Source organism: Xiphias gladius, chromosome 1, assembly GCF_016859285.1.
Source record: "Xiphias gladius isolate SHS-SW01 ecotype Sanya breed wild chromosome 1, ASM1685928v1, whole genome shotgun sequence".
Classification (NCBI taxonomy): Eukaryota; Metazoa; Chordata; class Actinopteri; order Istiophoriformes; family Xiphiidae; genus Xiphias; species Xiphias gladius.
In genome coordinates, this window is record NC_053400.1 from 25,150,826 (window position 1) to 25,164,799 (window position 13,974).

At 43.4% G+C, this 13,974-nt stretch overlaps 1 protein-coding gene across 10 annotated transcripts in view; it reads right to left on the reverse strand.

The window, feature by feature from the left end:
* Positions 1-13,974, reverse strand: part of baz2ba (bromodomain adjacent to zinc finger domain, 2Ba) — a 66,840-nt gene that overhangs the window by 18,082 nt on the left and 34,784 nt on the right. For all 10 annotated transcript variants that reach the window (XM_040123884.1, XM_040123879.1, XM_040123871.1 and 7 more), the window contains exons 3-12: positions 11,080-11,262; positions 7,071-7,262; positions 6,822-6,983; positions 5,976-6,172; positions 5,639-5,851; positions 4,753-5,379; positions 1,966-2,716; positions 1,121-1,390; positions 331-391; positions 73-181 (exon numbers count right to left, since the gene is read on the reverse strand). In XM_040123884.1, the coding sequence (XP_039979818.1) occupies positions 73-181; positions 331-391; positions 1,121-1,390; positions 1,966-2,716; positions 4,753-5,379; positions 5,639-5,851; positions 5,976-6,172; positions 6,822-6,983; positions 7,071-7,262; positions 11,080-11,260 (2,763 nt within the window). In that variant the 5' untranslated portion in view covers positions 11,261-11,262. The remainder of the gene's footprint in view (positions 1-72; positions 182-330; positions 392-1,120; positions 1,391-1,965; positions 2,717-4,752; positions 5,380-5,638; positions 5,852-5,975; positions 6,173-6,821; positions 6,984-7,070; positions 7,263-11,079; positions 11,263-13,974) is intronic.

Genomic DNA, 13,974 nt, shown 5'->3' on the forward strand with positions numbered 1-13,974 from the left:
GGGTGCAGCTGGAACAACAGCATAGATAATATACAACAAATCCTGACACCCAAGCATTTGTCTGAGAGGTACCTTCATCACATCTGGGTACTGCCTTAGTTTCTTGCCACACGGGGCGTAGTAGGCCACTTCGCCCTGCGGCCGTCCAGCCACCGATTTGATTCTTGTTTCTCTCCTCCACCTGGGTTTTTAGGATTAGAAAAAAAATAGCACAGTGCCTATCATACATTTTTGATCATGTGTGGATGTGATCATGACAAAAAAATTTCAGCACAGTCTGAAGTGAACCACTTTGTAAGAGCTTTCTTTCTCTCGGCCTCTTGTACATACCCCAGCTCCAAAGGTATCATCAACCCCTTCTCATCCATTACCCTCTTCTTCTTCCCAAAGCCTGTGGAGAGACAGAGTTCAACCATCAATTTGACAGCAAAGCCTATGACTAGTACCCTCACACATACAGTAGCAGCAGTCAAAGCCCCTGAACTTACCAGTAATCATAGCTGGCAGGTAACCAAGGACTTACGGGTATATGTGCACTGGCCTTTCAAACCTGCATTTACCAGCATCAAAAAGTGTTTTGACCACAAAAGTTAAATATACACACAATTCCCCGGGCTGCCTTATTGAAATCATGAAAACTAAAATGCCAAAGCTGATAGGTATTAACCGAGGGGTGAATTTACATCACATACTATCGTCTGATGAATAGCGTCCATTTAAGAAAAGCACATGAGAAAAGGAAATTACCTACAGTAGGGGAGAGACTGGAGTGTCTACTTGGAACATTCCTTGCATGCTACACATGTTCTAATTTCTCTGATCTGGGTAATTTCTCTGCATAGTAAGAAAGCTGAATTTAACCTCACTGCTGTACCAAACAAGTTGTGAGGGCTCTGGGGCATGCCCCTACAGGAGCTCAGAGCTCCAGTTAGGCCAGGACAACACACTGCCTTCTTCCTGCTTCCCTAACAACCCTTCTTCACAATTATCTGAGGATGATGGGATTATACTACCTCCAAGCAGTATACTATAACTCTGGCTTTTTCCAGTATGCGATCCTAAAGCCATCTTTCACCCTGCACTTTTACACTTTCCGCCCACAGGATTTTGGACACGTTACCTAATGGAGAGGCTAGGCTGTAGGATGATGAGCCTGGAGAGCTGTGATAGGCCAAGGCACTGGAGCTGGTGACAATGGTGGGAGTCTTGATGACCTGTAGGTTGAGAGGGGAGCAGCTGGTGGCGGTATGATTGGTTGAGGTGTTCAGTAGTTCTGGGCCTTTGGTTAGCCTGCGAGGAGTCATCTCCTTTTTAGATGATCCAGAAGGCAGCAGCTTTAACTCCTTCACTTTCTTCCCAGAGACGTCACTGTCTGAGTTGCTGTCAGACTCTGAAATGGGAAACCGGGACACAAAGTGAGGAAGGAGCTGATAGTGTGAAAATGAATAAGATATAATAATAAGATCTTAATTCATCAAAACAAATGGTGATCTTCCTGTACAAACGCATTTCTAGGATTTCAAAAGGATTTCTTAAATGACTGACTGTTAATTCCAGCTGAAACAATTGGTCGATTAATTGATTAGTCGTTCTACAGAAACATAACCTCAAACTATTTTGATCGATTAAGTCATTTTTCAGGCAAAAAAACAAAACATTGCATCGTTCCAATCTTTCAGATGTGATTATTTGTTGCTTTTCTTTGTCTTATGTGATAGTAAACTGAATATTTTTTGGTTTTGCACTGTCAGTTGGACAAAAGAAGCAATTTTATGAAGTCACCTTGAGCTTTAGCAAATTGTGATGGACAATTTTCACTAAGTTTGGACATTTTATAGACCAAATGATTGAAATAATCATAATTGAAATAATTATTAGTTGCAGCCCTGTTGTTAATATGTTATTGTCAGCTCATTATTAAATTGTCAAAGTTTCTTTTACTCCTGTACATAAAATTGTACAAACCTGACAGACTATCATCTGAGTCCTCTTCATCCTCCTCCTCCTCAAGGTCGTCGTCCTCATCATCATCATCATCTCCCGAGTCGTCAGATTCCTTGTTAGCAGGAAGACCAGCTGTGGGGTTACATGTCCCAGGGATCCCAACTCCAGGAATTCCAACTCCAGGGATACTAACTCCAGGAATCCCGATTCCGGACTCTCCTCCACGAAACAAATCTACTAGAGACTGCACCAGATGGTTCTGAGAGAAGCCCTTCCAGGCAGCTAAAGGGTCTGCTTGTCCCTGTCCCTGTCCCAGCCCTGGTGTCTGTCCCTTACCCTTGGGGGACTTGTTCTTTCTAGATCCATGGCCTGTGGCATGGGGTGAGGTAGTGGGGGGCTGTAACGGAGGGCCAGCCTGGGCGGTTCCTTGGGTCCTGCTCGCCCCTGTGCTCAGATTGACAGGCATTGACCCAGTATCGGAGTCGCACTGAGGGGACTTGCCTTGAGAGGCAGAGTCTTTGCGAGGTTTGCTGATGAGGGCCAAAGGTGCGTCCTGAGTGGTGCTTTGGATGACTCCATTGGGGTGGTGGGGTTCAGGGAGCCCCAGCAGGGCACTCGAGAGGAAGAGGTTGGAGTGATTGTTCTGGGGTGGAGGAGGCGGAGCAGGTGGCAATGGCGATGAAGACAGAGACGTCCTCTTGGGAGACTTGTTTGGCCCCTGCTGCTGCTTCTTTAGCTCAGCTGGGAACGTCTGCCCTTGGGACATGAGAGTCTGGGAATAGAGGAGGAGGAGAGAGGGAGAGAACAAGGAGAGGCAGGGAGTCGGGGGGAGGGAGGGAGAGGGAGAGCCAGAATGGGAGGAACAAAGAAAGGTTAGGAAAAAAATTAGAAAAGAAATGGGACAAAGTGGAGTTGCTCTAGCTGTCAGTTCGCATCACTGTTGATTGTTTGAGCAGGTGACAAAACTACAATGCTGAACACTGGTACAGTTAACTGTGTCTAAGCTCCTTTCTGGGAAACAAAAAGAACATAAATGCAATAACCAAAGGCATTGTGCTAGGCCAAGTTCACAAAAAGAAAAACTGAGCATCTCTCTAAAATTATAATTACTTCTCTGCTCATTTGAAAAGCTTCGTCATCATTATCATCATGCGGCTGGGTATGTTTTCCTTTTTTACACTGAGGACAAGTTTGGTTCAATCTGTGTTTAAGCAAAGGCAGGTTAGACTTTAACGTTGCACTTTTAACTGGATGTGATATGAAGTGAAACAAATCAATTTCACAGACCATGAAATACAGTAACAGTGCTGAAACCACAAGGGGAATTTAGCTTGTTGAAAACTTCTCTACACTGGTAAAACAAGAAAGGGGAAATGATTTTCACCGAATAAGCTGATCTCAATAGGTTTAGCTTATTGATTATTGCGCAATCATTCATATTTCATCTGAAGAAACAGAATTTGTGTAGTCAAAAGCCAGGAAAAATGCCAATTGTTATAGCATTTCATCTAAATTGCACAAAAACATAAATAATACAATAGCCTATGTCTGCTTCGGAATGGCTATGAAAGTAAAAGCATTTCATCAACAGGCTAATCTTTGCAGAAGTAGAGGAGCTGTACCCTCTGTAACACAGTGAAAACCATAATAACACATAGATCATAAAGCTTAATGAGCTTTATATGAAAGGACGTTCGAATGTGATGCCACATATTTGGCCTGTATCAGCTTTCAAGTTAAATTACCTAATGAGACAGTGTATGGACACTTAAATCCACAGGAGTAAGATGTTTGAAAGTGCTAACTTGAGCAAAAAACAAAACAAAACTGGTGAACAGCTAACACTGTTCATCAAAGGAAAAAAAAAAAACAGTAAAAGACACAATCTGGAAATAACCCTTACATCTGTAAGTACTAAATTAAAATTATGAACACACAATCACAACAATCACACTGCATTGTGCACGGGGCTAAGCACTTACAAGGCTGGAGGATATTACAGACAAATGGTTGCAGAGTGCATATTTTGAACATTTCTAGTCGTCAGTACACATTAGTAAGTACCTAATTTAGTAATTAAGTACTGTTGAAAATGAAAAAACATTCACTTATTCTAAACTTTCCTCTCCCAAGGTTGGTAAAAGAACTCAAGACTGTCACACCAAATGCATAAATGTAAACAACACTAATAACTATTAAATAACTATAAACACATCTAAATGTCTTAGCTGTTTTTCTGTATCCAATCCCCGTGCCATGAAAGCTTGCTCAAATGTTTACTGCCTCTTAAATCAACTATACAAAACAAACATTCTCTGTGATGTCCAACTGCAGTTGTTAAGCGTTAGCTCTAGGCCATGTTACAATTTTAAAGAGGCCCTTTGGAACATGATACAAAATTCCAGCCTCATGTGAATGAGAAAAAAGCAATTTTAAATATTAAATCATTCTTTAATAGAGTGTGAAGCTTCACCAGTAATATGTCTGTAGCTGTCTGTGAGCCCCTTGGATCTGTTAAATAAATGTGGTAAATGGCCACCAGATTGAAAGAGGTGCCGGTTTTTGTGTAGTAGTGATGAAGAAAAGAGAACTATAACTGCAAATCTAACTGAACACTCAGCTCCAGTGGATAAATTCATTACTGTCAATTTGTTGGATATAACTTTGTTCATGAAAGCTGTCCGTGCAGCTATATTTCTCTTGTGTACACCTCACAGCATACTGTGCATATGCAGAGTACTGTGCGTCATTTGTGTGGATATGGTAAAAAAATGACATAATTCTACTCCTGTTATCGGGCTGGCTTACCTGCTTGAGCCTGAACTCATTGATCTGCGCAAGCGAAGCTTCCAGCAGTTTCCTTTTGTTGGATTTGGCAGCGCCAGGAAGAGCATGCTGAGGTGGCTTCAGTGATGACTTCTGGGAGCTTGTTACAGGTGAGGTCAAACTAAAAGGTTTTGGGGAGGTAGACAGTGGGAGAGTCGAGTGGGGTGGAGAGGGGACAGAGAGAGGCTTCGGGGAGGAGCAGAGGGAGAGGGGCAGGTGCTGGGGGGAGGAGGAGGGCAGGAGTTTGGGAGGGTTGGGAGAGGCAGTGCTGGAGAGTGCCTTTGGAGATGTGGTGAGAGCTATGGGGGAAGAAGACGGTGAAGACTCCCTACGGGTCTGAGTGAGGAGGGCCAGCGGCTTTGAGTTGGCAGCCAGGCCAGTGGACTGAATCACACTGAAGTGTTGCTGTGGCCCCTCTGTCCGGGACCTAGAGCTATGCAAAGCCAGTGGTGAAGTTTGGGACAAGGCAGGAGGGGAGACAGAGCAGGGTAAGGGCACAAGGGTTGGGGGGTTGGAGGGAACCTTCTGGGTTTGGGTGTCTGTCTTGTCCTGGGGCTCCCCACAGAGTGGTCTGTCAGTCTTTGCAGTTCCAGTGCTGGGTATCAAAACCTTGGGAGGAAATAAGGAACTGTTAGAACATAGAATAGCCTCATGGCATGATAATGTATTTTAATTCATTCAACATTTTCGACACTATTTTAATGAATGTAGGCGCTGGGCATCAAGTGTAGTCAAGCACACCATGGCCAGAGTGGCCCAGGTCATGCAGGCCTCCTGCTATGCACTCAAACAAAAACAGACCTCTCTTTCTCTGTATCTTATCATTTCAGTTTAACAAAAAATGTTTTTATCTTCTCTTCTCCTTCACCTTTGTTTTCTTCTTTGTCCGCTTCTCAGAGTCTGATAATTCACTCTGTTTGTCCTCTTCTTCGTCATCCTCATCGTCGTCATCATCGTCTTCATCATCCTCTGCTAGGTCTTCGAGGTCACTGCTGAGGGACCCGTCACTTGAGCTGTCTGAGGATGTGCCTGATTCACTGTTGCTCGCCACAGAAGCGTCAGCTGGCTTCTTTCGTGGCTTCTGAGTTGAGAAAAAATTAAAAAAAAAAAAAAAAAAGAGCAAGAATGAGCTTCAATGCATAACTTGTGCATTTCACATGTCACTCCTTTTCAAACTGAGGAGTAAACTAAATCTCAGTACTCACCTTCTCTTTAGGTTTCTGGATCGGCTTTTCCACCAACTCTGCCGGATTGTTCTGAGGGCTGCTACGGTGACTATTAGAGGGGTTTGAATTTTTGGTTGGCTTGGTCGATGCCTGAACAGGAGCCGGACTCGCAGAAAAGCTCCCTGCTTGTGTGGTGGGAGGACAGACTCCGCTGCCATTCACTGCCCCGTTCACCCCTTGAAACACAAAACAGATCTACCGTATTACTAATCTGCTCCATCTTTTCTGAAAACTTTGCTACACAGGATAATGGAATATCTGGAACTAACTGCAGAACGGAATAAGGCTAATAAAAATATTGATTTATACATGTATCTCATCAAACATGCCAGCTGCACGAGGCACAAGCCCAACATGAGCGGTTAACATAATAAAAGATAAATTAAAAGATACTGTGAAATTAAAAGAGTGCAAGAAACAGAGATTACAAGAGGGAACGTGAAGGAAAGAGGGGGAGAGAGAGGTTGGCAGAATCACTAAGTGAGGACTGAAAGTCATTAAATCTGTCTTGGAAAGGAAAAATCTCGGCACAGGACAAAGTGTATTTAGGTTGTGGAAGAAGTAGACGCACAGAAAGAGATGGTGGGAGAGGAGAGACAGGGGTTAGGTTGTCTATTTTAAGTGCAAAGTGCCAACACACATAACACATATGACAGTGCGGTTTTGAGAACTGTATGGACATGCTGAGGTTCCGTTTAAAACAAATGGAAATGTTCCTTTGTCCACTGCTACTCTCCTGCATTAATTCTAGTACAATAACCATTTTTCCGTGTACGTCGTGTAACTGTGAGGATCAATGAAAGGGTCCTCTGGACGGTGCTTCACCTTTAGGTGGGGCGTGGCTATTCTTGCCTGGCACCCTGATCTGAACAGGACTGGCGCTGTGGTTGGGCTGGATGTGAGGGGTGAAGAATGGAGGGAAGCTGATGAAAGAGGGAAGAAAGGCAGCAGCTCCCCGTCCATGGGCTTCAGCAGCTCGCCACCACTCTGTTGGAGAGGAGAGGAGAGGAGAGGATTAAAGATGCATTCCCATTTAGCCAATTGCTGCCCAAAATTCACAAGTCCCCATCTTACCAGAAAGGGCTCCTAGCTGGGGGTGGGTAGCCAGAGCAGCTGACATGCCCAGGGAGCCCAGGCCTCCAAACTCAGGCCTGCCCGCTCCAGCAGTATAGAGGGCTCCGAAGGCTGGGTGGTTGACCAGAGGGAAGGCACTTGACAATGTGGAGCCAATGAAGGGCTGCTCTCCTGCTGCTCCAAACAGACGGCCTGAGACAGATCCAAACCAAGTAGGATGAGTTCAAATGTTTTCAAATGCACTCGATGACAACTAGTTGTGTATAGCAATACACTGGCAAGCGATACAAAGCAACAAGTGGAGATATGTTCTCAACTTTTGACTGACTCCGTTTTTAATGAACACAAATCTATTCTGTTCTGTTCCACAACATGTTGTTCTGTATGAGCAGAAACGATGCCGTTTGTAGAATTTCAGCCTTTGAGTTTCCAGCAAATCTGTGTTTCTTGTTGACAGTTGTTAGGATTTAATTACATTTTGTTATTTCAAGCCACTGGTTTACTTTCAAATACTGACTAAACATTCCTATATCACAGGATTAAAAGATGAATTCCATACAGGAGCTGAATTTTGCTTTGAACTCTAGAGTCTAAAAATACTCACTTCTGACTCAATTTTATTATTTGTATGTATTTTTAAGATCTTCTCTTCAATAAAGTGCTGGTCTGACAGTTGTTTAATGAACCTTTAGCACAACTCATTGCCCTCCTGATAGTTTTGTATATGTTTATTTGCGTAGACTTAAAACATTGTTCTCAAATTACCTCTCTGAGCTCTTGATGTTAGAATCGACGGGGTGTAAAAATTAGATTTATCCAGCTTTTGAAGTTGTCTCTTCTTATATAGACGAATGAAATATAGAACGACTGTCTTTTATTTGTGTAGGAATTAACTTCAGATTCAGCTTTCACTGAGTGCTCGCTGCACCTAATTTTAAAAGGCAGCTGTGCTGTTTCTGAGCATGACAGACTGACTATTGCCTCAGACTGATGCCTTTGTCTATACAGTAAAAACATTCACATTTAAATTACAGAGCATTTTGTCATAATCCAATTTCCGCGTAGAAGTAATTTGTGTATTGATATTTCTTCAGTTTCAGAATATGCTGCACAGTGACAAAGCCTGGATATTCTCGGTGAGAAAAAGGAAGTGTATGTGTAAGGTATAAAAAGCTAACCTCCTCGTATCCTTTTGGCATTCAATTTCAGCACAGAAGAATACTTCATCAACATCATCATCGTCTAGCGTTTTTCTGAGCACAATCATTTCTGGCAGGGGCGACTGCCACGTATTACCTTCTCCCAGAGTCAGATGCAATTTGGTGTGAGCATATTTCATGCAAATTCAATTTCTATTCCAGAAAAGGAGAGCAAGCCCGCTTGATGCCTCTGCATAAGCCAGGTAATACACATGCAAAAAAGTGATGACTGAAGAAAAGGAAAGTGTTTTGCACAATGCAGATGAAAATGTCAAACTACTATACACTTGCACCCACCACAGAAATGTAAAACAGAGTGACACTTGAGCAGTGTTTTCCGAACTAATGCAGCCCGGGATCTAATTATCCAGAGGGCGACTTTACACAGAAGAGCCCGTTATGTATGCTCTACACCGAAACACTGAAGAAGACTGTAAATGAACGTACCTCTACAAATGCAACTCAGAGACTATTTTTGAGTGAGAATCAAACTGTTTGTGGTTATGCGGCGAGAAACAAAGCCTTACCGGCATGCCAGCAGTGTGACATATGACAGTATAGCGATTTCTGTTGGTTTCAAGGCCCCTCACTATCACAAGACAGCAAAATCTGCCTTTTGAATGTCATTAGAATATGCTGAATATGTAGAGCCCGCCTCGCCAGAGTCAGCTAGAGGATACGAAGATAAACGACTGCAGTGCAACCCCCAGAAAGGCCAGCCACAGCATTCACTTATGCCTGGGGTGCCCACCTCTCCCCCGCACACCCCTTTCCATTCTAGTCAACACAAAGTGACATCTGCAAATGCCTTTTCAATATTAATGCAGGCTTCCAGAAGCCGAATAATTAAATCTAAAAATTTGAAGCGAGAAAAGAAGCTCAGGAAAGACATACCTAGGATTACCTACTCTCTCTTCCTCACTCTGTGTCTCTGTCTCCCTCTCTCTCTCGCTCCCTCGCCCTCTTTCTCATTCTGTTTCAATCCTTCCTCCTCTCTGACAAACTGCACCGCCTGCTTTTTTCATGTTTGGATGCTGCCGAAGGGGGATTAATTTGTTGTTTGTTGCAGTCAATCAAATTTCCACAGACAGATTTAAGTTAATTGCATCCGTGAGTTGATCCCAGAAGGAGAAAGTGCTACAAGCGCCGATCAGCTTTTATTCTCCAAGTGATATCCTCATCAATGACACACGCTCGTGCACACAAACACACATAAACAGAGTCCGTGCTCATTTTTATGTTCTTCAGATTTTTTTTCTTGAGTGTTGGTGGCACATTGGCAAAGGACCTTGAATCAACATCTGCACAGTTTGTGATGACACTATAACTATCCAATACGTAATTACTGATGTTACCTATTTACACAATACACCTGACATATTCTTGTTGTTCTGGTTGAGAATGTTTTTACTTTTAATTATGATACTTGGATCAGGTAAAGCGAAGGAGATGATTTTAACTTTTTTTTGCCTCATTTGTATGTATTTGTATACATGTTTGAGCTACCGTCCACACTAAACAAAGCATTGTATGAAATGAAAATGAAATTGCTTGCTTGATTCCCACAAAGCGCAGCCAAAGTTCAGAGCTAACAGCCTGCCTCTCAGTATTTCATTTGACGCTGAGTCCAAAATCGCTTATCTAGAAAATCTGAGCACACGTAATGGCACAGAGGGATAAGAGGGATGTATAATGCATAAGGAGGAGATGCTCCTAATGGGTTCTTCTTTGGGGCAACACTGAGGAGATGGAGGACAAAACAAGGGGCTTTATTTTGCTCTTTACTTCTTCTTCTTCTCGTAACAGAGAGAAAACACAACAATCATGGAGAAAGCTGGATACGCTATTCCCCGCTCAGTGCAATCATGGTTTATGTGTGTGTATGGATGTGAGTGTGTGTGTGTGTGTGTGTGTGTGTTTGTGTGTAGTAAACCAACAAAAAACAGCTAGACATTAAGAGATGAGGAGAAAGAGAGTATGATCAAATGATTCACTCGCTCTCAAAGGGGATATCTGAAACACACAAAGAGATACAACCACATACACAAACACACACAACCACACAACCACATACACAAACACACACAACCACTCACACACACAGACACACACACACACACACACACACACACACACACACACACACACACCAAATGTACACACTCCTCTTTGCCTAATGGCTTTGACCAATACAGAGAAAGGAGGCGAGATGCTGGACAGGGCTGACTAGACACTGAGTGGCTGACAAATGTTAAATCATGCAGGCAGAGGCTCTCTCTCTCTCTCTCTCTCTCTCTCTCTCTCTCTCTCACACACACAGACACACACACACACACACACACACACACACACACACACACACACACGAGCACACATGCATGCCCAGTGTCGTGCTGAGCCTGACTCTGAGGCAGCTGGAGCCAGAGAGCTGAAGGTTGTCAGGAGACATGGCAAAGCATGTGTGTGTTTCTCACACAAAAGAGCCCCCTAATTGTTTGGGATTCATTAATGCAGCAGCTTTTCAGTTGCAACCCAAGCTGTCAGAAAAAAAAATCCTTGTAGCTGGGAGAGAGGTGTATTCACACAGGCTGTAAAATAACTGTATAATTAATACTGGAGGAAACTCATTTTTCATGGTAAAGAAATGAGGAGGATTGTGAATGCTATGGACACATGAAGGTGACCATATTTGGCAAGTTTTTATGGTAACATGGAAACTGTTTGTAATGTGTGCTGGTATTTTTTTTTCTTCTGTACACATTGTTTCTGAGAGACAGAAGATCGACAGAGGGAGAAAATGTGTTTCTTACCAGAGGTGCTGAGGGTGGATCCCAGTGCTGAGGGGCTCGGGGCCAGGCTGCTCTTAGAGTGGGGAGCAGGGGATGACGAAGAGGAAGAAGAGGAGGAGGAGGAGGAAGAGGCCGCAGGGGAGGAGGTGCGAGCAGCAGACAGGGTGGGCGCAGGGGAGGCCAGCCGCTCTCCAGACTCCATATCTGTCAAACACAATCCAATCAGCAGGGTTACAATAGCAAAGCACACTCACCCACACACACACAAAAGCACACGCTTAAACACATACACACAAATGCATACTGTCACACCTACACAAGATGTTCAAGCACACGCACGCACACGCACACACAACTCCTGACACTTTTCCTTTCACATCTCACTTCCCCTGAACAATTTCCTTTCTATTTATGTGCTCACTGATACCAGACAACAAAGCTCCCATGATACATTTGATTGGAAGGAGAATGAAATACCAGTGCTGAGGACTCTGATGCACCAACAACAGTTATACATTTTTGACTGCAGTCTGAAAAACTCAACAGTGACAGTTTTGCAAAACCAAGAAGTTAGTGAAAACCTCAAAAAAAAAAAGGAACAAAATGAAATAACCTTCACTTTTCCTTGTCTTTCTGTCTCCCACAGGCACACAATGGCAAACATTTGCAAACAAACTCACACACGCGCACGCGCGCACACACACGCGCACACACACACACACACACACACACACAAACACACACCTGTGTTTGACAACCATGATCCCTTTACACTTCCTTGATGAAAAGGAATGTCGTTTGAATTTATGAGCTCTTTGAGGCCTTAAAAGACAACATTGCTCCCTGAGTCCTTTCAGTTGGAACTAGAACTAAATGGGGAGGCTTTTAGATGATGTGTGTATTCACCAACACAGTAGCTGTCCATTATCAGTCTCACAGAGTCACCATGCCAGCCATTATCAACCAACCAACAACATAAACCCTAACAAGAAACATTTGGCCATTCTGCAGCCAAATATTTTACTTACATTATTCAACTTTAATCCCCTCTTGCTAACAACTGAGAACACAATGTGGCTGTGCCCACACAGCTGCTAACTTGGGCAGGCAAATAAATACAAAACAGTGTCAAAACACATGAATTTGCACACACACACACACACACACACACACACACACACACACACACACACACACACACACATCCATGGGCACACGCTCACAAAATTCAACCCCCACTGCAGACACACACACACACACACACACACACACACAAAATCACCTTCCCTGTCTATCACATCAACCTGACTCTTTTTCTCTCTTCTCCTTTTCCATATCCCTCTGCCTGACACTAATCCAGGACTGAAAATCCCCTTCAAAAGCACAGTTTGCAGATTGTGTTTTACAGGCAGGCTTTGTTATTGTGTCATTACACATAAACAGTCTCTGCCTCCATCTCTCTTTCCTTCCCTCTCTCCTGCCATCCCTCCACCACCCTCCCTCCCTCTCTCCTCTGCAGTGGGAGCAGAGCCACTGATTAAATCTCTGAGACAAAAGCTGCTATCCTCTGAATATCAAGTATCAGCCTTTCGCCAGGAGCAACACTGACAAGAGAGAGGGAGAGTTGGTAAGGGAGTGAGGGAGAGCGAGAGGCACAGATGACAAGAAAACCTGCTGCAGTCCACGGGGAGGAGGCTGGTGTGCCATCGGACTTGGGCAGCCATGACTGCCATTGCTGCAGTGAAAAGACGGTGGTTGTGTAATTATGAGCAAGGTCAAAGGTCCTTCACATGGCCTCTCGTGCAAGGTGAAAGGATGTGGGTGTAAGAGCCAAATTATTAAACAGAACAACAAATAAATGAATGTTAAATATTACTTACACGCATAAATTTCTGGCTGATTGAAGATGAAGTGTTTTATTGTAATCTTAACCAAAAAATGTTACCTTTCTGCCACTTTGTGTTGCATGAATGCATGTCACACTCTGTGCTCTTTCACATCGGCTGTCACCCTTTAAATGTCAGGTTTGGGTGAAAAAAAAACATGAAAAAAGGGATTCTTTCACAAGATAAAAAATGGATGATTTTTTTCCCGTGGTTGCTCCTGACAAAAAATGTAAGTATCATTAGAAGTGTGATGAAAATGGAGAGGAGCTGTGGCCCTTCATAATTATCATAATGCACATGAAAACAAAAGGCTCATGTCTCAGAGGACGAGCAAGCTTATGTGGTGTCAGCTGGTAAGTGAAGCGGATCATTCCCTACCTTTTCAGAGGAAGGAAAAAGAAAAAAAAATAGAGAGAGAGAGGGAGAGAAAGAGAGAAAAGGGATAGAAAGATTGAGGGGGAAAAGGATAAGCAAGACAATACACTCTGATTTTGTTGTGGAAAAAAAGACAGAAGAAAGGAGAAGAGTTGAGAAGATGAAGGACAGGCTGTAAACCATTCCTGTCGTTTCTCAATATCTGCACTTAATGCCTCGCCTTGTCAAAACGTGATGATGTGAACAGAATTGATTTCCCCCCTAACAAACAACAAAAAAGCAATCCCTCCTTTGCAGAGGTGTAAAGCAGAGCTACCCTCCCCCTCATCTCCTCTCATCTCTCACAATCTCTCAAAGGGCCTCTTTCTGGGATGAGAGACGGAGAGAGAAAGGACAGTAGGGGGAAGAAACGACTGCAAGGCAAGTCCATCTTCCTACGACAACTACAAACTGATCACTTAGTGCAATTAAATCTAATAACAGTAATAAGATTGAGCTCAGCAATGTAGCACCAAATGCACAGCCACAACAATGATTGCAACAATAATGGAGCGCCAAGGTATTTAAGGATCCAATCCTGACTTAATTATGAGAAATTAAAATGGATTTAGCATCAGAATTAGCTTGATTTTATAGGTAATTAACGGCACACCAT